The 24,366-nt window shown below is 40.9% G+C and overlaps 1 protein-coding gene across 3 annotated transcripts in view; it reads right to left on the bottom strand.

Moving 5' to 3' along the window:
- LOC122793216 (prostaglandin reductase 1-like) overlaps positions 1 to 24,366 on the bottom strand; it is a 401,739-nt gene that overhangs the window by 122,002 nt on the left and 255,371 nt on the right. For all 3 annotated transcript variants that reach the window (XM_044061055.1, XM_044061054.1, XM_044061053.1), the window contains exon 5: positions 9,602 to 9,769. In XM_044061055.1, the coding sequence (XP_043916990.1) occupies positions 9,602 to 9,769 (168 nt within the window). The remainder of the gene's footprint in view (positions 1 to 9,601; positions 9,770 to 24,366) is intronic.

Raw genomic sequence — 24,366 nt, 5'->3', positions numbered from 1 at the left:
GCATTGATTAATGCAAGTCCAGTCTGCCCTAGGCTTCCATTTCTCAGAGATTTGGTCTGTCAGACCTTTCACTCTGTTATCCAGTTCTGCGCTGCTATGTGGGAGGGGCCTAAGTGCAGCATCACGGGGATTCCAGTTGCCACTGATCATGTGCCAATCTGGACCTATTATTTGTCTGACTACTTTTTCTACCTCCTCTCCGTTTAAGTGATAACTTAACCTCATGCCTTGTAAGTCTTCTAAGAATTTTCTAAAATTAACTTTTGGATGGGGAATTCCCTCTGTGGCTTTCCGGATATCTTCCGGTGTCCATGGTCTGTATACTAAAAGAGTTGGGTCCTGCCCTTCTTGTCCTGCCTGAGGATTTGGTACTTCTATGAGTGGGCATATATCTTCTTCACTCATAGCTCGTGAATTTCCATTTATTTGATACAATTCAATATCCCCTTTTAAATTACGTGTTCGAGACCTAGTCTCGATAGGATCTCTAACAAACGGTTTTATAGGAATAGCTGGATATCATGGAGGTGGGCCAGTTTGTTCATTTGCTTCATATTCCGGTAAGGGAGCTGGTAAAGGAACCGGGATCATAGGGGTGGAGGGGCCGATGCTATAACTAAGTTATTATCCTCTTTGTCCAAAAACATTCCTTTTGAATTTTTATTCTTTTGTTCTCTTCGGTTTGCTTCCTCATTCCACCTGTGTGCCTGAGGAACTCCTAATTTGCGCTGTTTTTTTAACCCAACCTTTAGAATCGGTTTTTAGCTGTCTTATAAGTTTGATAAGTGAGGATCTTTCTAGTTTCCCATCAGATTCATATTTATTAACCCATTTAGTATAATATTTAATGTCGGCGTGTTGTGATTGCATATATTTTGCGTCTTCTGTTAACGGTGGGCTTTGGGGTCTTTTTGTTTTTGTGCACGTATTACCCATTTTGTTTTAACCTTTTAAATGTTACGTAACCCTTTTATATTTTAATGTGGTACCACCAAGTGTTTACAGTCCCTTCAGACTACCTGCCTACTTATTCTGTTTCCCTGATCTATGACAAGATAGCAATATTTCTGTCCCTGAATTCTAACAAATTCTTAGCAGAACAAATATAATCAAGTCCCTGATCTAAAACAGAAAAAAGTAGATTCACCCTACCTGAGCCTCAGCGATTGGTCACTCACGGTTCAAACGAAACCCGCCTTCAGTCATAGATCAGAAAAGTGGCTGGCCTCTTTTGCACGACAATTCAGTCGGAGGTCTTTTGGACAAGAAGAACCGATGTGGTATCTTTCCTGTGCAGTTTCGTGCCACCTGGCCCATCTGATCCAAGGCTAAATGGAGGCTTCCGGCTCTCGAAAGGACCAAAAAATGTTAAAATGGAAATACTTCAAAAGACCAAAAGCATAAGGTTCAGTTCAGGTATCTTTATTCTTGCGCAAGGAGACAAAAAATGCAGTTACAGAGTTTGTCTGACTAAATCAGGAAGTGTCACAATTTTTATACCTTTCTTTCAAGACATTGCCCACCACGTCTGACGTAGTAGATCACCAGTTCACAATTCTGTTACTTTACAGATGTTTCTCACATTTCTAGCTGACTCTTCAAAGTTTTAAAAAGATTTTTCAGTAAACAGGATGGCCTTGACGACCACCTGTCAATTATAACTTTCTTGCTATGCGATGTTACAAGTCTAGGTACTATGGCTAATTCGAGCACAATGCAAGTACAGATTTCTGAAGCAGTTCATTGTTTAGAGTATCTAACTTTCTTGCAGCTAGTGCACTTTTTCATTAGCACGAACAGAGCTTATTGTCCATAATGAATGGATCTACAGAAATTATTATTATTCTTTATTTAATTTCCTGACCTAGCAGAAAATCACCTGCTTTCCAGTACATTTCCAAAGCATAAACATGTATTTTGCTGTGCTAGCAAACTAGGTCAGAGTGCATCTTGCAGTGTCAGAAAGCATAATTTCAGAAAAGCATGTTTTCAGCTTCAAATAGAACTAACGCTGCATATAGAATAAAAACGTGTTAATCTTCCCTTATTTAAAATAAGCATTGCACACATATGTTAATACATATTTTTCTAACAGTAACAACATACAACAAAGCCTTCCAGGAGTAAGAGAATCTTACAATAATAAATAAATACACTGATGGCCATTACACTTGAATAAATGGCAAAGAGTGGGCAATGTGTGAGCACATACATTTATTCATGACATAAGTAAAACCTCTTGAGTCACACTTACAGGTGTAACATTAATGAACTACACTCTTCAAATTTTCCCTTAAAACTACCTTCCTTGAACTATACTACTGATCTAACCTGCGTATCCTATAACTAAAAAGATCATCTCTACTTGACTCCAAGTAGACTATACTCTATCTGTAAAACCTAGCACTTGCTCCTACAGTACTTATCACCTTGATACAGCACTCTAGGTATAGTTAGTACCCCAAAAAGGCAAACCCCATTTCTTGCTCACCCACATCCCCCGAAAACTCTTTTAAAAGTTTTTTTGTCTATTCCCTTCTAGCATGTCGAGGGATCAGTTGCTAGTGTCCTCTCCTACTCAGCTGGTGAACCTGGGAATATTGAGGCAATGTTACAACTGCCTCATGTACACAGACAACCCTCTCCTCCTCCCACAAAACACAAATACATGTGAGAGATGTACTTATACGGCCAAACTGGAGGCTGAGCTCTCTCAACACAGGACTGGCAAGACCAGACAGGATGAGAAGGTCACCACATACACTATAGACCCAGTCTCACATAGTACCATCACAACCTCAAATCATACACATATACACACAAAGACATACTCGGAGGCTCTGATCAAAAATCTACCAAAACAGCAGAGGCCACCAAAGCAGACACGCAAACAACTACCACCTCAAAACACAACACCTGCAACACATAGACCTCATAGTCAGAGTGTCAAACAGTCACAGCCCTTAAGGCCAAACACAATGCCAGACACACTAGTCATTGGTGACTCCATAGTCAGACACACTGACGAGACTGAGTAAGGAGAAGGTCACAGTAAGCTGCTTGGGGGTGCTAGAATACGCCACATAACACATGCACTCAGGTCTCTCAACAGCAGGTACAAGTACGATTCAATCATTGTCCACGCTGGTGTTAATGACCTGAGTCCTTGGACTACATGAAAAGAGACATAGAGGAGTTCTCTGATTATGTAGCCCAAGCAGGTATGACCCTGACCTTGAGCAGTATCCTACCTTCACCGAGAATGATGCCACAATACAGAGATAAGATGATCAGCTTTAACAATTGGCTTAAATTCTGGTGTCATTCAAAGGGGATCCAATGTCTGTCTGCCTGGGATGACATGCTGGACAAGCCACGCTTCTCATAAGGGATGGCTTGCACTTGTCACCCTGGGATTCGGATTCTGGCAAAGGCTCTTGCCACCCCATAGTGCCTTTTTAGGCAAGGCTCAAATTCTAAACCTACCACCCTAGAACAAAAAAAGAAAAAACTAAGGGTAATGCTGCTCAATGCCAGAAGTCTCAACCTCAAGATGCTTCTCAGTATGGAGAACATCGATGTCTGTGCTGTGACAGAAACCTGGTTCAAGGCTCCTGAGAGCACCCCAGCACTATCAGGTTTTACCTCATATCAGCCCCAAAACCCGGACAACACCAAGAAGAAAGGAGGAGGGTATCCATATTCATCAAGGACACCCACACCTCAAGATTGGTGGCATCGCGATGCATGGAAACCATCCAGGTGCAGTTAACCATAGGCAAGACTGCTCTGAAAATTGTAGCATGTTACAGGCCACAAACTCAGGAACCTCATATGGCCTTCCTGAAAACACTGGAGGATAAATGTATCTCCAAACACCATCATACTAGGTGACTTCAACTACCCAAATATAGACTGGGAACACTACTCAAGCCCAAACACTCTAGCCCAAAAGTTCCTGGAATTCATAAACTCAAATGCCATGGAACAACTAGTCACCATCCCCACAAGAGGAGAGAACATACTTGATCTCATCATCACAAACATGGGAGCACAATGTTCAGTGCCAGAAGTATACCCCTCACTGGTGAGATCTGATCACAAACTAATCTCGCTGGAGGTCCTCATCCCGCCCCCCCCCCAAATGAAAAAGACCACAGTAAAGAACTTGACTTCACACTCCTAAAGACTAGTGTGGTCTCCTTTAAGGCCCCTGAGCCAGCGGTTAACATTACTCAAACCGCAGAATCACTGACAAATGCCTTCTACCAGCACCTGCAGGGCTGCATGGATCAGGCAATCCCAAGCAAAACAAAGACTCTTTGTACCAAAGGCAAGCGTCCAGTTTGGTGGACCCCAGCCATAAACAAACTCTACAACAAAAGGAGAAAGCTACTACAAGATAGAGCAAAATCCTTAAAAGGTAAGACACCGCTGATCACTATAAGTAAAAAGCTGAGAGCTCTCATAAAATCATCCAAAGCTAATTTTGAGAGAAAAATAGCTAAGGACTCTAAAGACAACCATAAGGCATTCTTTAGCTATGTCAGAAACCTAGGAGGAAACTCCCAGATATGCTCAGAATTAGTTCATAATGATGTGAAGATTACTGATCCTACAGACATTGCCAACATACTGGCTGACAGGTTCAGTGCAAACTAAAGGAGAGATATCTATACCATATGATTGTAGCCCCCAAACATCTCTAACGCCCAGGTGAGAACTGCTCTCACCAAGGCAAAGAACACAGCATCCATGGGACCTGATGGTGTCCCCGGCTGTGTGCTCCATGAACTCAACGAGGAATTAAATCCACAGTTAGGACAGCTGTTTAATCTTAGTCTCCGGGATACGTACCCAGGGAATGGCGCAGCGACTGTGGTCCCACTCCACAAAGGCAAATTACATTAGCTTGACAAGCCTTATCTCCAAAGCCATGGAGAGGATCATAATGGATCTCATAAATAAAGACATAGGGAATTTGCAGACTTTGGATTCAACCCAGTTTGGCTTTGTCAAAGGCAGATCATGCCTTCTAAACTTGGTCGACTTTTTGAAACAGTCACCAAGGCCATTGATGAGGGAAAGGCAGTCCATACAGCCTACCTAGACCTGGCGAAGGCTTTCGATACAATACCCCACTCGGGTATCATTGAAAAACTCATCAACTTAAATGTAAACCCATACATTACAAGATGGGTTGCAAACTGGCTGACAGAACACACAGGGTCAGGGTTGCTGGTGCCATGTCAGACTCAAAGCCTGTCACAAGTGGTGTCCCACAGGGCTCAGTCCTGTCTTGTTTGGCATCTACTTTTCTGAAGTACAAGCAAACACAGGAGGGTTATGGCTGACAAAGTTTGCAGATGACTGCAAACTGAGTTGAAAACACATCCGACACAGATATCCTCCAGAAGGGTCTCACAGAAGCGGATAACTGGTGCCAGAGCCATGGCCTTAAGTTAAATGCCAAGAAATGCATAGTCATACCCTTGGGAAAAATAAGGTCACCTAGCTACCAAATAGGTGGCAATCCCTGAACACAGAAGAAGTTATTAGGGACCTAGGAACCCAGGTTGACAGTAGCCTTTCATTCGACAGTCATATTGCTAAAGTAGTTAGGAAGACCTTCTACATTGCCCACCTTATCATGAAGGGATTCACATCCAGATCAAGGGAAGTCATAGTCCCCTATACTCATCACTCATCAGACCAATGATTGAGTACAATGCCCCATTCAGAATGTACCTGACCCGACACTTGCAGCAGCTGGAGAGGCCACAAAAGTTCCTCACCAAAAGGATAAAGGGTCTCAAAAATCTGTCTTATGCTGCCCGACTGAAAGAACTCCAGTTATATTCAGTTGCGTTCCCCTTGCTCAGAGGGACCTATGCCTGACATACAACGCAATGTCAAACCGAGACCTGATGAACATCCTTCATCTCAAAAAATGTAGATCCCTCAGAGCCACAAGGGCGGGAGACTTAAACCTAGACACGGTTATTAATAGGACGTGCTGGAGAGATAGATTCATCACCCAAAGACTCCCTATGCTGTGGAACAAAATCCCGGTTTATGTGAGGCAAAGCACCTCGCTGGCCTTGTTTAAGAGAAATCTTGACCAATGGATGGGAGATTTACCTCAGTGTCACTGCTAGACAGAGGCACAGCTAAATAATGGGCATAGTTTCTCCAACCTAAAGGCTATGGGCTAGGCTTATAAATGCCCTCGGGCAGATAGCCTAGTATGAACCTATGAACCTATGAACCTATAAAAGGGCAGGATTATTCTGTAAGTAAGGAACCAATAAAATGACAATACATTTCTAACAAAACTCATTTGGCGAACAAGGACAGTGTCTATATTAGTATAGAGAATGGACAAACTGTGCATTACATTTTGACTGAAGCATGACCGTTCTCCAGAAGGATGTTAATATACAGATAATGCCCACTAAAAAACAAGTGTGCAACTTCATGGCAGCATATTAAACTGCCACAAAGCTCAGACACTTCAAAAGCAAGCAGGTGCCACTTGTTTATGCTTGCGAACAACACTTTGTTGTTTAGTGAGTGTAAAATTAAAAAAAGAACTAAAAATAAAAAAGAATTGTGTGCGTGTGTATGTGTGTGTGTGTGTCTCTGTGTCTGCATTTGCGTATGTGTGCGTTTGTGTGCGTGCATGTCTGTGTTTGTATGTAATTTTGTGTGCGCGTGTGTGTGTGTGTGTGTGTGTGTGTGTGTGTGTGTGTGTGTGTATCTGTATCTGTGTATCTGTGTTTGTCTGTGATTGTGTGCTTGTGTGCATGAGAGTATAAGTAAGAAGAAAGAGACACACACACAGTAGATAGTGCATCAGTGTGGATTCATAAAAAATAGAAGTATGAAAGTGTTAACGTCTGACATTTTTTAACTGACTACATTCTTCACTGATTGACCCTAAAAATTAATGTACATCACTAAGTAGCAAACCAGAGACAGTTTGGGAGAGGGACCTATAATTATATTAGAGACTAGAGAAAATTCTTAGAACAACCTCTTTTTGATCAAGACCTGGTTAAGGTGAGGTGAATTTAAACCAACAGATGAAAGGCTAATAATGGCAGCTGAAGAAAGTCAACTATATATGCAGTGATTCATAAGATCTGTAGAAAAATATAGGAAATGCAGACAACTGTAGGTTTTGTGGCACAGAACTAGCAGCAGTTGCACTTCTTGTTGCAGGATATAATACATGTATTACACCGGAGACCGTGTCAACATTATAACATACAGATAGCTGAGAAACTAAAAACATGAGCCACAAAGAACTACTGAAAGTTAAGTAATAATGAAATGAAAACCACATGGGATCATCTAATAATACAGTTTAAAGCAAAAGCAAAAAAACAAACAAAAAACAGAAAGACAGATAGTGTGATTGCAAAGAGAAAAGGGTAAAGGGTAAAGGGCACTGGTTATCAAAATGTCACTATTGAATGGTGTAAAGGTTTAAATTATCAAGACATACAGGCTGCAAGTACAGCAGTGTGAAATAAGGACACCCAGATAGTCCCAGTGGTAGGAGGACTAACTGGACTCATAAAAAAGTACTTCTAACATACTTAAATATATTACAGATACAAGTAACTTCATATGAATTACAGAATGAGGCATTCTGGGTATAGTGTAGGTGAGGAAAATAGCATTTTTTGACAAACATGAAAGATAACTGATTTTGTGAACTTTAATTATTCCCTGGTTTAGGAATAGGGTCCATTCCCATCACTGGGTTAAAAAGCATAAACACTTGGAGAAATTAAACAAGAGTGAAACAAAATGGTATTCTTGCTGCCTATACTGAAACTGGAGATGTACAGAATACAGGTTTTGTAATAACTACTGTTACACATGATATCAGTTAAATTACTTACTGTAGTTTAATGACTTGATATCAATTTACTGCATCTTATTTCAGTAAGACTTGAAGAATTGTATCTAAACTGTGGAAAATGCAACCACTAAGACCCAAATTAATTAGAAAACACACTGTCCAAATACCTCATACAATACTATTACAAGGTGGTTGCTCCCCCCAACCCCTATACAACCCAGTATGGGGGAAGTACTGTACTCTCCTGATTTCTAAAGTGCTTACTCTAAGCTCACACAACCTTGGAGTAGAAATACTGCTTAACTAGCTTGCCTTATGTCTTTACTCAGAGTTGCTTGGTCTTTCAGTCAGTATTACAGATTCCTGCATCTGTTCATTCATTCTGGAAATCGCACATCGGTAATAAAACAGGAAAGATTCATTATTTCTTGACAAAATGAGATGTGATGAATTAACAGGTTTCCCGAGTTGATACCTATCCTTTTGATCTGGCACTTATGTAACAGGTAACGGTTTCGATGAAGCAACTTCCATAAAACATGAAAAGAACATTTTTTTTTTTTTGCTTCCAACCCATCTTACCAGTGGACATAAAAACAAGCCAATTTATTTCCTAATTTATTTCCTCTGTCAGACACACAAGCCAGTCATGGCAAAGTTACAGCATTTTTTGTTATTCATGCCCTAACTACATAACTATGTACCCCATACCCCTCCCACAGAGAACATATGTAACAACATTAGGCACTACTCATAACATAGAGGATTCTGATTGGGTCACCAATCATAACCAGTGTATTATTTGTTCATGTTATGGATGCCAAAAAGTTCACCTCATGAGTAAAGCTTAACAGGTGAATCTTGACATATATGTCAAGAACACAGCTAGTTATGACTGAAGACATGATAGTAATTCTTTGCAGTGCATGGAGTTTTATCTTTTCCCTGTACTACCAGTTACAGAAAAAAAAAGTTTAGAAGCAGGAAGTGTTATACTGGTTTTCAAAGCCTTTGAAAGCCAGTACAGCACATTAGCACTGCCAAACAGACAACAAGCAGAAACAAAGTATTCCTCTAAAAACAAAGAGTTTTAAAAGTTGTTAGACACTTTGTTTTGCCACACTATAAGTGTGATGCCAGAATGAAGTTTTATATTCTTTTAAAACATTTTATATTTTGCCACTATTCTTTGCCAGTCATCAATGCCCCTAGCATGAACCACAATCATAAGAGCACTTAGGGGTGCTTACCAAACTTTTGTTAAGCACCACTAAGCACTGTTACATGTGGGTCTCATGCTAGAGAAGTGTCTAATATGTTTAGCTTTTTTCCTGATATTAGAGAATAATATTGGCACTTCATGCACCACAAATGGAGCCTTGCAACTGGAAAGCTATACAGGACTGCCTAAAGAACTGATTTTGGTTACCTATCTGCAGTTGCTATGGAGATTCCCATGGGTGTACTTTTACTAAATATGTGGCTATACCCTTGGGTTCTCTCAGCTCACTGCTTCCCTTCAAACTGGGTAGAAATTTAACCATTGTGCTGCCATTTTTTTTTTAAATTTTGCAAGTACGGTATGCATATCAAAATATCTAATGAGATGCTAAAGCAATAGTTATACAAGACTAACATCATTGCTGTATGACTGTTCTAACAGAAACACATTGATATTCCATATACAGAATACAAAAACTGCCTCACTGGTACAGATGTAAATCTTACCCAGGCATGCCAATAATACCAAGTCCCAGGGACCTCGGAATGTTTGATGGCCAATCAGGAAGCATAAGATCTAGGTTCTTGCCATCGGAAATAGAATGAGTCCTCCAGCCAATTCTAGCCTCAACAAAAGAGCCTTCTGGAAATGTTGGGTTTTTGCTTTTGAGAATCCTGCAGCATGAAAATGAATATAGCAGTCAAGAATTTTCAAAAATAGGAAAGCCACTCACAAATTAAGTCAAAGAAAAATATTCCATTCGCTTTTCCCATCACAACAAATGAAATGCATTTAGAACATGATGAAGCAACAAAAATTCATTTAGAACATGATAAATATTTTCAAGCATCATCTGACTCTGCTTGTCCTCCCTGCAGTCATGTGGGTTTCCTCTGGGTACTCCGGTTTCCTCCCGCATTCCAAAGACATGCAGTTGGTGAACTGGACACACTAAATTAGTCGTAGGTGAGCGTATGTGTGAGTGAGTGATGCGAATGAACTACCGTGGCAGGGCTAGCCACCCAGCAGCGTAAATCTTGGCTTGAGAGGATTGTCACTGTGGAAATGATACCCCGACTCCATGTGCAAAATGGGAAAAAGGGTTGAGGATGGATGGATCTAAGATAAGAAAAATGCATGTAGAATGTCTCATGGAGCCCTATAAAAACATTTCAGTAATGAATTATGAAACTACCTATAAGATAATAAATGTAGATACTTACAAAAGAAACACAGTACAGCATTTTATATCCATCCTGAAAATAAAAAGCTTGCCAGTTTTTTAAGACTTCAAACGTTTCCACTGTTGCAGTTTTTGTGACTTTGAAGAGGTCTAGAAGAATGAACTGACACAGGGGAAGGAGGCCTGCTCTGTAAGTACCTAGATAATTCTGTCTCCAATGAAGACTATTATTTTCCTAACAGGAGTGTCATGAACAATACAAACTATCAACTGTCTGAGCCTGAAAAGTTGAGAGAGAAGTATCCTGAGGAGGAGAGACCGCCATTTGGGTTACTTTTGACATTGAAGGGAAAGACCTGCCTGGTTCTTTGGTATCTAGACATCCTCATGTTTTCTTATTTCATTTCTGGGCTTGGAATAAGAGTTACAGAGAAGCAAATCCTTCCAAATCAGTTTGTTTCAGCTACCTTGCAGTGTCTAGGGACCAAGCATTCTTATCTATGTCTTGATGCTCAAAAAAAATTCTTGGACTTCATCTGACAATATTTTATAATATAAGCATTTACTGTCTCATTTTTTTTTATTAAAGTGTGTTGTTCACATTCTAAGACAAGTGTTATTAACAAATCTTTGGAATTAGACATAATCTATTTACCATATTTAATAGCTACTTATACACTTTTGATGCAAAAGTTGTGTTATTTATGGCGGTAGCATTACCTTACAGCAAGAGGTTCTCCCGCTCCATTCTTGGCGTGGCTTGGGAGTGCCTTCTGTGTGGAATCTACATGTCCTCACCATGGTTGGGTAGCATTCGAAAGACATGCGTGCGTAAATGGGTGTGCCTTCGTTGAAGGTTGGGCGCTGAGCTGGCACCTTGGTGTTTCATAAAAATCTACTGCCAATCATTATCAGACCAGAGTTCTGCTGTGGCAACCCCTTACCGGGAAAAAGCCGAAAGACAAACAACAACAACAACAATTTTCTTGGAAAGGGCAACACCCTAAATATTCATTTCATAGCTAAATATCTGTCATGGTATCATGAAAAACTGAACCAATAATAACTCACTTCCTAAATGAATGTATAAACTACTGTATTCCCATATTAAATGCATCAGAAGTAATTTCTTACTTTCTATAAAGACACGTTGTCAGTTCTTACAGGTGAAATACCTCACAATGAAAATTAACACGATGATACAGTAGTGAAACCACAATGTAAATAAGAAACAGCTCCCCTATAGAGGTAAGTTATTTTGACTACCCATAATGTCTTGTAATGATAACTAAATCATTGCCCAAAACCTAACATCATTTGGTGAGTGTGGTTATAGAGACAACCCAAGTTAACAGTGAAACTTAAAAATCAAACAAGCACACTTTATTCTATTTCTATAAATAGCTTTTCCAGAAAGACTTGTAAAGCTATTGTCAGAAATGTACAGTGGCTCTTCGGTTATCAAAGTTCAACTCATCAGGGTTACTCCCTTTAACCTCTTTGTTTTGCAGTATAGCTTGAACCTTTGACATTATGTGAGACAGTCAGCTACTTAGGGGTATACTCGTGGGTACTTAACAGATTGAGGTGTCTGGCAGAATAATGTCTAGGTAACCCAGCCACAGCCTAATGATGATTCAAAAACAATGATTTGAAGCACTAGGTAGTACAGTATGTTTCCTGGATACATGGCTGATGCTTGAAAGACTGAATCATTTGCTGTAAATTGCAATCCTAGCATTAGGTTATGTGAGAAACTGCTCTTTTTGTTGAAATCTAATAAGTTAAAGTACCTTGGGGGTATAGGTACCTGATACTATACAGCACTTGAGAGACAACAACCTATGACAAGGCAAGGGAAATGAAAGGCCAGTTTTTTTGTTTTTATACGTGAACATGTCTCAAGTTAGGGCTATATCAGACTACATAAACAGCGCATATGCTTACTTTTCCCCAGATCTTATACATTAAGATAATTCTCAATAAAAGGCCTGATGAGTTTGTGTAGGCCAGACAACATCTTTGTACTTGTTGGGAAGGGGTGAAGTTACCTAAATATGTAGGTGATTTGTGAGTTCCCAATTTTAAATATCACTTCCAAGTAATCTAACTGAAAATATACATTTTTTTTGTGGCAAAACCCTGATTTATGTTGGGAGAGACAGGTTGTCAGAAGAAGTAAGTAAATCAGGAGAGCTGGATTCCTTTATTTGGGGTGATGTTTTAATAAAAAAAAGTAATGATAATTTATATACCCAAGTTAAAAAAGTCGTCTATGAAAGAGAAAAATGGTTTAGGAAAGTGAATTCTAGACACTGCCTCTTGGAACCAATTCCTATTGGGAGGAGGAAGGTGGACAGACAACAGGGAAGCATGTTCTGGCAATAAAGTAACATATATTTCTTTAAAATACAAGCATCAGTTATGGACTGAGGAAGGTATATTGACTTGGGAGGACATAGATCACAAGATTTCTGTCCAAGACAAAGATATATTAACTGCACAAGTTTTAGTGGCTCTAGAAACACAAGAACCAGATGAAGCAAAATATTCCATCTCATTTGGTTAATTGGATAACTGATCTCATTTGGTTAAGTTGATAATTGATCTCATTTTGTTAAGTGGATAACTGATTCTATGAAAGCATAGAGTGAAGAAAAAGCTGCAGCAGGTTTGTTTGTGTCTTTCGACTTTTTCCCGGTTAGGGGTCACCACAGCAGAACTCCGGTCCACTAATAATTGGCAGTAGAGTTTTTACGTGCTGGCTTGCCGGGCCTAACGCACAACCTTCAATGAAGGAACACCCGCTCATGCATGTCGCCACACAGAAGACGCTCTAACTGAGGATCGAACAGGCAATGTCTAACTGTGAGGTGACAATGCTACCGCAGCACCACCACCACAGAAAAAAAAAGCTGCAGCAGGGAAATTTTATATATGCCTATGGTGTTGGAATGGCCCCTGAGATCAATGGGACATGAGGTGAATAATCTGCAGGACATTTGCCATTCTCACAGTGAATGCGATGAGGTTACATGGGCTTGTAAAGTTCATTTATTTGTGTGGAAATGTTTCCACACACACTTTCAAACTGCAGTTATGTTATAGAACATGTTCCCTAATGACAGTGACAAGTGTTGGAAGTGTAAGTAAGGGAGTAGAGGAAACTGGTTACATATTTTTTGAACATGGCCATCTTTAGAGGATGCCAGGAAAGAAGTCTTTCATTGGTATATTCAATTTTGGCAAAACAAAAATCCCATTGAAACCTGAATTGTATTTCCTGGGACTGAAGAGAGAACTAACCATGTCCAAGTAGAGCTAAATATGTATCTATTTAGTTCTCTTGTTAAGTAAATAGTTAATAACTAAGAACAGGAGAACTGAGAATGTATTTAGGTTGGAGGATATTATAACTACAGTAACTGAATTAGCTGATGATATGGAAGGTACATTTAGGGGGACTAGAAGGTTGAGATTCTTGAACAGCGGGCATACTTCTGTCTAGATTTTCTTGTCAAAATTTCGGTCTATTACTCATAATATGTGTGGTTTTCTGGGAAATCACTGAGGACTGAAGTCATTAAATAATGACAGACATTTCAGTTTCATACTTCATACCCTTTAGAAAATCTTTGCTAACCCCAAATCTGTTATTCTAATAACTTTCTAAGTTTATAAGAGTAACATTTAAAATCTGTCCCTATTTTTGGGCATTTCTCCCGCCATTATTTTAGCCTTTGTCCAGATTTCTTGTTCTGAGAGGTTGAGCACTATGATGGGAGGATGTTGCAGTATCAATACCTCGATAATCCAGATGAGGGATTTAGATTGCTATACTAGGCCCAACCAGATTTGAAGACAGCCTTTCACTCTCGTTTTTGACTGTACCATGCTAACAGTATTTGCTCCTATAAAGGGCCTAATATTGAAAGATGTTGGGACCGAGAATGAACTTGGAAAAGAAAGGGGAATACTTATTTGTCCTATAAAGCTTGTCATGGGAATAAGAACAAAGGTAAAACTGTACTTCACACATAGCAATCTATTGATGATAATTGTCCTAAGAGAAAGATTATTTTCTTGTTTTGAGAATTTAATACTATTTAAAATAAGCCAAGGACAATTAACCTGGATGCTTTTAGCAAATTATATGTTCTTCCTTACTGTTCATATGTTCCAGAATCATAATTTGTTACTGTTTTGTTTTTACTTGTTTATACTGAAATAAAATATTCAGACTGAGAAGAATGAAATAAGCTTTTTATACTAGAACAAATACAAATAATATGCTAAGGTACTTTATAAATTTCAGATGCTTAAGTAGACTGAAAAACATGCCAAAAGAGAAGAGTAACTTCTTATCATTGATGTAACAAACTGAGAAAGGGAAGAATTGAACCACAAACCTTGAAAGGTCCTTTACTTGAATAAAACATAAGTACATAGTTTGATATAGAAACTGCACAATTTTGTGTGACATGTATAACTTGTAATTATAATGCAGGCAACTTTGGGAAAACTGACACTTTTCTAGTTCATAGCAAGAATATCTAGGAATACCTCATCTAGGAATGTTAAAATAAAATTTATATTTCTTCTCTTATCATAGGAACCTACATTTTGCTAATCTGTAACCAATAAGCATAGTATGAAAAGACAGCTTGCTGAATTTCTCCTGGCTTATGAATGAGAATCTGCCTGCATACATTTTCTATATAAAAGGCATTTCTTTTTTATTGAACAATGCTTTACTATTTTTATTGTATTTTATTTATTCTTTCTTTACTGGGTAGATGGGCAGGTCAGACAACCCTTTTCATCCTTGACTAGGTACCAAGACACAAAGTAACAGTTTCTAGAGTGCATGAGGATGCTTTTTTGGTTTAAATGAACTCCCTGCTTTATTAATAAATTGCCTTTGGTAAAGTTTGTTCTGTGGGAGCAGAGTGAATGCTCTTTTTTTTCCACACGCTCCACTAGTCACTTTCCATATTTCTGATAGTGTCACATTTACAACTATATTCATCCAACAATCCTACAAAGTCTCCACCTTGGTCAGGATCAGATCCACAATCCTGTTTTTTGCTGACACTGTGCACATCAGTTATATGAGTCCCTCAATGACCAGCCTCAAACAACTCCAACTCCCTTTCTACCTTGGATCTTCAGATCTCTTAGTCTGCTGCTGCCAGATTCACATCTCCTATGGGTGTAACCTCCTTCTTACATCACTGCTTCATTCTCTCCTTCAGTCTGTCCTCCTCTTATATGGGCATGTCTTTGAAGAAGTCAGTACATTATCAATATGCCTGTATTCACCTCTTTCCTCTCATCCCAATACAAAGGGCACTTTTTGTCAATGTCCTGTCCCTTCACACTCTGTAAAGTCTCATAGGATGGTGTTCCTTGTGACAATGCCAGCCCAGCTATCTGGAATTTTGTAAATAATTTTATGTCATTTGTGGATATTTATATGATTTATACAGAGCTGTATGTTATGTACTCAGATTCAACCTACTGGAACATAGAAGATTAACTTGCAAACCTTAAGAATAGTTGAGGTTAAGTTACTTTATAGCTGGGCCACAAACAAAAGATGTTATCTTTCACTTTCAGTTCAGTACCAGACACAATGTCTAGAGCTAGAAGTTTTTTTGTATTGTCCTGGAGATAAGTAATTACTAAGTCTAAAATGTAAAAGCGTTTTATTGTTTTACTACTTTCAAGATCAGAAAACTTCTGAAGGCTATGTATTCTCAAGATCTGAAAACTTCTGAAGGCTTTGCATTCTCACAGAGAGCTGCTAAATTATGTTAAATTTCTGTTTAGCCTGGGAACTGAAATCAGGTGACAGAGTGGTGTCATTCAAGCTAACCCAGCAGTAATATTTGATATTAATTTAAGAACTCTCTCAGAGAGAGAGGCTGTGCATTTTGTATTTTGTTTTTGAGTTGGAAACATCCACCCATCATCACATCTGCACTTGCTTTGCTTTGTAAGTAAGTTATTTAGGGCATAGTGTCTCTTTTAGATATAGATAAGAATATAGCAAAGATTAGTCTAGATGTTTTCTGTATTTATTTGAGACTGTCCTGCAATGTTGTTTTGAAATATTTCCTGTGATTTTGAACTCTGAAGTTACTGTGTTGATTGACTGAGTATTGCCTTGTTCTTTTATTATTTATTATTAAATATATTTAAACCTATCTTTGTGGCTGATATTTGTGAGACATATTTAAGCTCTTAGCATACTTGCATATGTATTTGATGACACTGTACAGGCCACTCCTAATATCCTGGCAACTGGTCAGAACTACCATTTGGATTATTAGTAACATTACACAATAGGACTGGACACCCTTTGCAAGGGCCTTATAGTAGCTGATAAGGGTAGCTGGTGGGAGCTGGAACTACCTTATAGTCTGGGCAAAAGGGGGTATATCTAGTAAACCTGTGCCAGCCTTTCCCAGGTGTGTGTGTGTGTGTGTGTGTGTGTGTGTGTGTGTGTGTATGTGTGCGCGTGTGTGTGTGTGTGTGTGCATGTGTGTGTGTGTGTGTGTGTGTGTGTGTGTGTGTGTGTGTGTGTGTGTGTGTGTGTGTGTGTGTGTGTGTGTGTGTGTGTGTTTGTATATCAATCAAATCTCAAAGTGTGTGTGTGTGTGTGTCAGCTCCTTGGGCATAGACAGAGAGGGTGCTTGAGGTCTTAGCTTGGCCACTTGGTTGAGATCTCAACCCTATAGCTGTGCCAGTGGGAAGTCTTATTGGGGATCTGGAGAAAGAGGGAGAAACCAGCTCCAGACTGACTGTGATCTCTGTATGCTCTTAAGGGAAATTGCACTTTACTGTGTGTGTACTTGTCATCCTCCCATTCTGTTTGTCCCCCACTGTTGCCGGTGGTAAAGAGTGCGGTTCCTTGATTACTGGGCCAGTGCAGGGGTGTCATATATTAATTGGTGGACAGTGGTAGGATATCCAAATCACATAGTAATTGGTTAGCAGTGGGTTAGCCACATCACATATTAATTGGCATGTAGTGGTGTGGATATTGAATTCCTGTAGCCTGTGTGCAGTGGTCTCTGAAGGTGTTTGTACTCTCAGTCAGCCATGCAGTGAACATTCAGAGTTCATATCACAATTGTTCTATTTTTTTTTTTTGTTAGCTTAGTTAGCCAGGGAGAGAAGCCAAGCATGTCAGCAGAGGAGTATGGCAAGCTGACAAGGAGCCAGTTGGCTGAGATGTGCTAGGCTAAAGGACTGGTGCATGAAAACCTGACTAAGACAGACATGATTGCAGCTTTGGTCACAGCTGCATCAGAAAATAGCAATCAGGAGGGTGATCAGACTGGCCGTGGAAATGTGCAACACTCAGAAAATGGACAGCTCAACCTTTCCACAGAGGACTTAAAAATCCATCTGGAGTTAAAAGAAATTGGAGCTGGAGGCCAGAAGAAAGACTGATATGTCTAGAGGCTGAAGAAAATGAGAAACTGTGTCATCTGCAGGTTGAGGAGAAGGATAGACAAAGGCAACATGAAAAGGAGATGCCGACTCTTCACCAGAGTCATGGAGGTAATGGGGAAGGGAGTAACTGAACTCCAGAAGCAACAAAGGTCAGGAAATGTATTCCACAATTTACAGAGGGGAATACTTTTGATAGTTTCATTCATATGTTTGAAAGGGTATGTAAAGCAGTATAATGTTGACCAAGAGCTCTGGGTAAAGTTACTGACCTCATTACTTCATGGTAAAGCTGTAACTGCTATTTATAAATTGTCTGATACTATTTGTTTAAATGATAATGTTGTAAAGAACTGTCTTTTATAAAGCTTTAAGTTAACACCTGAAGCTTATAGAAAAAGGTTTTGTGAGCATATATGCAAGGCAGATGAAAGTGTGTGTGAATATATTGCTGAATTAAGCACTTATTTTCATAGGCGGTTGAGTGGATGTCATGTCACCACTTTTGAAGGGCTGCAGACCTTTTGGTGAAGGAACAAGCCCTTACCACTTTGCCTGAGGACATGAGAATCTGGTTAGCTGATAGACTATGCAGTACTGCAGATGAGTTGGGGAAGAAGGGAGACCTATACCTAGCAAGCAGGGCATCACCGCACAGGAAAGGGACACCCAGTGCTGCTCATGGGTCTAAGGGAACCCATGGTGGGCAGCCCAGACTGCCCCATCAGAGTCCACCAGTAGAAAGGGAAGCCACTGGTCCAGGTACATGTCCAGGGCCAAGGGTTAAATGTTTTAAATGCAACCAATGGGGCCATATTGCATATAGATGTCCACAGAGGCAAGGTGGGGAACAAAAAGTGGGAGAACCAGTAAGTGGGAATGACAAAATGCCAACAGTAAGTTGTCTTGAGATGAGAAGGGTGTCAAACTACCACAAGAGGCTACATCCTATCTTTGTGGATGGGAAAGAGGCCACTGCTAAGAGAGACACAGCCTCTGACATAACCATTGTGAAGCCTGCAATGGTTACAGAGGAACACTACTTGTTTGGGCAGTCTACTCCAGTCAGAGCTTTAGGAGGGACCCTATTCCAAATACCTTTGGCTAGGGTTCACCTTGATGGGAGGGAGGAAAAGGAAGCAAGCAAGTAGGTATGTTTGAGGATATCCCTACAGATGTCCTGATAGGGTATAATTCTGATAATGCAGTACCCTGTGTGCATGCAGTTACACTCAGTCAGGCTTGGAGACAAGAATGTGAGTCTGGTAGCCTGGGGGAGACCAAGACAGACCGCACATGTGCAGCCAGGACTGGTGAGGTGATTACTTCAGGGAGGGAGCTACCCTGTAGAAGTGAGACTGATGGTGAGCCACAGCTGCTTGGGGGTACTGATGTTCCCATGGACAGAGTGACTGCAAGGGCAAAAGTGAGTAGTAGTAGTATCCAGGCTGACAGTGAGGCAATGCTGTCAGTGGATGCCAGACTTCCTGTGAAAGGAGGATGCCAGGCTTTCTGTGGAAGGAAAGCTGGGAAGGGTTACAAAGAGCGAGTTGAGACAGGCTCAGCTCTCAGACCCTACCTTACAAAGCCTGAGGGAGGTTGCTAGTGAGGCACCTGATTCTCAAGGGAAGGGGGATCTGTATACTGGGATAAAGGGTTACTGTATAGAGAGTGGACCCCTGAGGGAAGGTTGGAGGGTGAGAAAATACAGCAGTTGGTAGTGTGCAGAGCCTACTATCTGGCACTTCTAGCCATAGTCCATGATATTCCCTTTGCAGGTCATATGGGCATAAAACATACAAAGAGATGTATTATGCAGAACTTTTATTGGCCTGGGGTTTCCATAGATGTAACAGGGTGCTGTGGGACCTGTGAGCAGTGACAAAAGGTAGGCAAGGCAGGAGACAATGTGAAAGCTCCTTTGATGCCTTTGCCTGTCATTGAGGAGCCATTTAGCTATGGATATTGTGGGGCCTTTGAGTACCCCACATTCCACAGGGAAAAAGTACATTCTAGTGGTAGTAGATTATGCTACCAGATACTCCGAGACGGTTGCTCTGTCCTCCTTTGAGGCAGAAAAGGTGGCAAATGCTTTGTTTGAAATTTTTAGCAGGGTAGGTTTTCCAAAAGAAATACTGACTGACAGAGGTGCCAATTTCATGTCAGACCTACTGGCTTGTCTGTGGAAGAACTGTAGGGTGAAGCATCTAAACACCACCCTCTACCATCCCCAGACTAATGGTCTTGTTGAGAGGTTAAACTCTACACTCAAGATGATGCTACAGGCATTTGCAGACCAGTTTAAGAGGGAGTGGGACAAATATTTCCCCATCTGTTGTTTGCTTACAGAGAGGTTCCCCATGAATCCATAGGTTTCTCACCCTTTGAGTTGCTGTATGGGCATAGGGTGAGGGGGCCTCTAGATTTGATTTGAGATGAGTGGGAAGTTGAGTGTAAATCCCACAAGGAGACTGTTGTGACACATGTCCTATACCTTAGGACAAGGCTCAGGGAACTCATGGGCTTGGCCCAGGAGAAACTGGCAGAAGCCCAACAGCAGAAAAAGGTCTGGTCTGACAGGAATTCATGAGCTAGGGAGTATGCTGTAGGGCAGCAGTTTATGTTTCCCATTCCTGTCAGACACAACAAGCTGCAGGCAGCTTGGGAGGGACCCTACAAAGTGGTAAGGAAAGCCAGTGATGTTAACTGCATGGTAGAACTGCTAGGCAGAAGGCAGTGGCACAAACTGTACCATGTTCAGATGATGAAACCTTACTGTGATAGGGAGGCCCTTGTGCTTAGTATTTGCAGTGGATGGCAGGAGGAGTCTGAGGGGGATCTGGTGACCGATCTCCTCAATGAGGCTCGGACTGACACCTCAGTGAATGGATAGCAATGTCCTAGCAGCTATCCTCTACCCAGATTAATGAAATCTGAGCAGTGTTACAGAGGTTTGGGGGCATGTTCACTGGGAAACTAGGGTGCACCCACCTGGTGCAACACCATGTGAATACATCCCCCAAATGCCTATTAAGTAGGCCACTTATAGGTTGCCTGAGAGAGTTAAACAGACTCTGAGGGAGAAGATACATGAAATGTTGGAACTTGGGGTAATTCAGGAGTCCAGCAGTTTTTGGGCCTCCCCAATGGTGCTGGTACCAAAGAAGGATGGCAGCACCAGGTTCTGTGTGGACTATGGAAAATTAAATAGTCACACAGAGTAAGATGCTTACCCCATGCCTAGGACAGATGAATCTCTAGAGCAGCTGGGTGGGGCTAAGTATCTTACCATTATTGATCTTACCAAGGATTACTGACAAGTGCCCTTGACTCCCAGTGCTAGAGACAGGTCAACCTTTGTGACTCCTTTTGGCTTGTATGAGCTCATGAAGATGCCCTTTGGGATGAAAAATACCCCAGTGACTTTCCAGAGGCTGGTAGATTGTATCCTAGCAGGAGCAGCAGATTTTGCCCTTGCTTACCTAGATGATATTGCTATCTACAGTCATTCCAGGCACAAGGACCTTCAGCATGTCAGAGAGGTGCTGGGCAGACTACAGAGGGCAGGGTTGACCACTAAGCCCAGCAAATGTCAGGTGGGTATGGCAGAGGTCTCCTACCTGGGACATAGAGTGAGGAGTGGTAAGATCAGGCCAGAACCTGCCAAAGTGGAAGCCATTCAGGCATGGCCTGCCCCTGTTACCAAAAAGCAGGTGAGGCCATTCTTAGGTACAGCACAGTACTACAGAAAGTTTGTTCCCAGTTATAGTACCATAGGGCTCCCCTCATAGACCTGACAAGGAAGAACAGGCCAGATAAGGTAGTGTGGACCATAGCATGTCAGGAGGCATTCCAGAAGCTTAAAGAAGCTTTGGGAGGACCCCTGTGTTAGCCAGTCCAGATTACAACAAATAATTTGTTGTGCAGGTGGATGTTTCGAACCATGGGGTGGGAGCTGTACTTAGCCAGATTTCTTAAGAGGTAGAAGAGCATCCAGTGGTATATCTTAGTCTTAGGCTCCAACCCAGAGAGGAATGATATGCAGCCGTAGAAAAAGAATGTCTAGCCATAGTGTGGGCACCACAGAAACGTCAGCCTTATCTGCATGGAAGGAAATTCACTGTAGTTACAGACCACAATCCTTTAATATGGCTACATCAAGCCAGCCAGCAAAATGCCATGTTACTAAGGTTGAGCCTAGGGTTGCAAGTATATGATATGACAGTGCAGTACCACAGTGGGGTTAGCAATGCCAACACGGACAGGCTCTCAAGACAAGGTAAGGTATTCCCAGATAGGCTCAACCCTCTCAAGCGATGTTTCTCAAGGGTCACTTGAAAAACTAGCTTGAGTTTTCGGGGGGGGGGGGGCAATGTGACGCTGCTAGCCCAGCTATCTGGAATTTTGTAAATAATTCTATGTCATTTGTGAATATTGGCATGATTTATACAGAACTGTATGTTATGCACTGAGCTTCAAGAACGTAACCACATCATACCCTGCTGGAACATATAAGATTAACTTACAAAACTTAAGAATAGTTAAGGCTAAGTTACTTTATAGCTGGGCCATAAACAAAGGATGTTATCTCTCTGTTTCTGTTCAGTAGCAGACACAATGTCTAGAGCTAAAAGGTTTTTTGTATTATCTTAGAGAAAAGTAATTACTAAGTCTAAAATATAAAAGGATTTCATTGTTTTATGACTTTCAAGATCTGAAAACCTCTGAAGGCTATGTATTCTCACAGACAGCTGCTAAATTCTGTTAAGTTTCTGTTTAGTCTGGGAACTGAAGTCAGGTGACAAAGGATCATGTCATCCAAGCTAACCCAGCATTAATATTTGATATTAATTTAAGAACTCTCCCGGAGAGAGACTGTGCATTTTATATTTTGTCTTTGACCTGGAAACATCCACTCATCATCACATCTGCACTTGCTTTGCTATGTAAGTAAGTTATTTAGGGCATAATATTTCTTTTAGATATAGATAGGAATATAGTAAATATTAGTCTATATGTTTTTTGTATACATTTGGGACTGTCCTGCAATGTTGTTTTGAAATATTTCCTTTGCTTTTGACCTCTGAAGTTACTGTGTTGATTGACTGAGTATTGTCTTGTTCTTTATTATTAAATTTATTTAAACCTATTGTTCTGATGATGTCTTGATGGATGAAAGCGCTAAACTTTTTTGTTTCTGTTGCTGGTGTTCCAATAAACAGTTTTCACTGTTTTTTCAGCTTCTGGTTTGGTTACTAGTCTGTGAGGTGAGAAGTACTATATTTAAACCTATCTTTGTGGCTGATATTTGTGAGACATATTTAAGCTCTTAGAGTACTTGCATACGTATTTGGTGACACTGTACAGGCCACTCCTAATAGCCTGGCACTTGGTCAAAACTACCATTTGGATTACTAGTAGCATTACACAGTAGGATTAAACACCCTTTGTAAGGGCCTTATAGGAGCTAATAAGGGTGGTTTGTAGCAGCTGGCACTAGCTTATAGTCTGGGCTAAAGGAGCCATAGCTAGTAAACCTGTGCCAGCCTGCTAGCCTTTCACAGGTGTGTGTTTGGATATCAATCAAATAACAAAGTGTGTGTGTGTGTGTGTGTGTGTGTGTGTGTGTGTGTGTGTGTGTGTGTGTGTGTGTCAGCTGCTTGGGCAGGGACACTAAGCACTGGTTGGACAGAGAGGGTGAGCTTGGCAGCTCGGCTGAGATCTCAACCCTATAGCTGTGCCAGAGGGGAGTCTTATTAGGGATCTGGAGAAAGAGGGAGAAACCAGCCTCAGACTGACTGTGATCTCTGTGTGCTCTTAAGGGAAATTGCACTTTACTGTGTGCGCTTGTCATCCTTCAATTGTGTACAGCCCCTACTGTTGCCAGTGGTGAGCATTGAGGCTCCTTGTTTACTGGGCCAGTGCAGGGGCATCACATTCTTAATCTCACCTCACATTTGATATCATCCTGTGTGGCAATCACTATTCCACCTCTATTACTCCCTTTTCGGTCACTCCTAACTAGCCTGTACAAAGACACTTACATATCCCACCCCCTTGTGACTGGCACATGTTTCTCTGATACCAGCTGTGTTTGTCTTTTCCTTCAATATATCATTACCTGCACAGTAATACCATAAAGCCATACTCCATGTCACCATCATTAATCTGCCAGATGTGAATATTTTTCCTTCTTTCTACTGCCTAAGTATGTACTCCACTTTATGCTTCCATGATGTTCCACCCCTTCTATCTCAGTTTAAATGGATCATCCTCAATGTGTACCTTTCTGTCTGAACTCTGATAACCACTATTCCATATCCCTTTTGGGAAAAGATGGGCCCTAGTCCTGGCACAGAGAGTGTCACTATTCTTCCACCAGTCCTCAGTCCTTCTCCCTTGTCCACTGCTTCAGATACTCAGTCTTCTTTTTCTTCTTGTTCTCTGTTATTAGAATGCTGGCTGCTAGCATCAGTATCACATCTAAGAATGCTATCTCCATCCCTCTACCCTTGTCACTCTCTTCCACCTCCCTGGCCTTGGCTGTTACTACCTCAGTTGTTTCCTCTGAATGATCATTAGTGCCTACATCCACACAATGTGCATCCACCCTTTTCCCTTTGTGAC

The sequence above is a fragment of the Protopterus annectens genome, chromosome 2.part0, assembly GCF_019279795.1.
Source record: "Protopterus annectens isolate FY-2018-M chromosome 2.part0, PAN1.0, whole genome shotgun sequence".
Taxonomy (NCBI): Eukaryota; Metazoa; Chordata; order Ceratodontiformes; family Protopteridae; genus Protopterus; species Protopterus annectens.
Note: the sequence above shows the minus strand (reverse complement) of the source record. Positions and strands in the feature narration are given on the sequence as shown.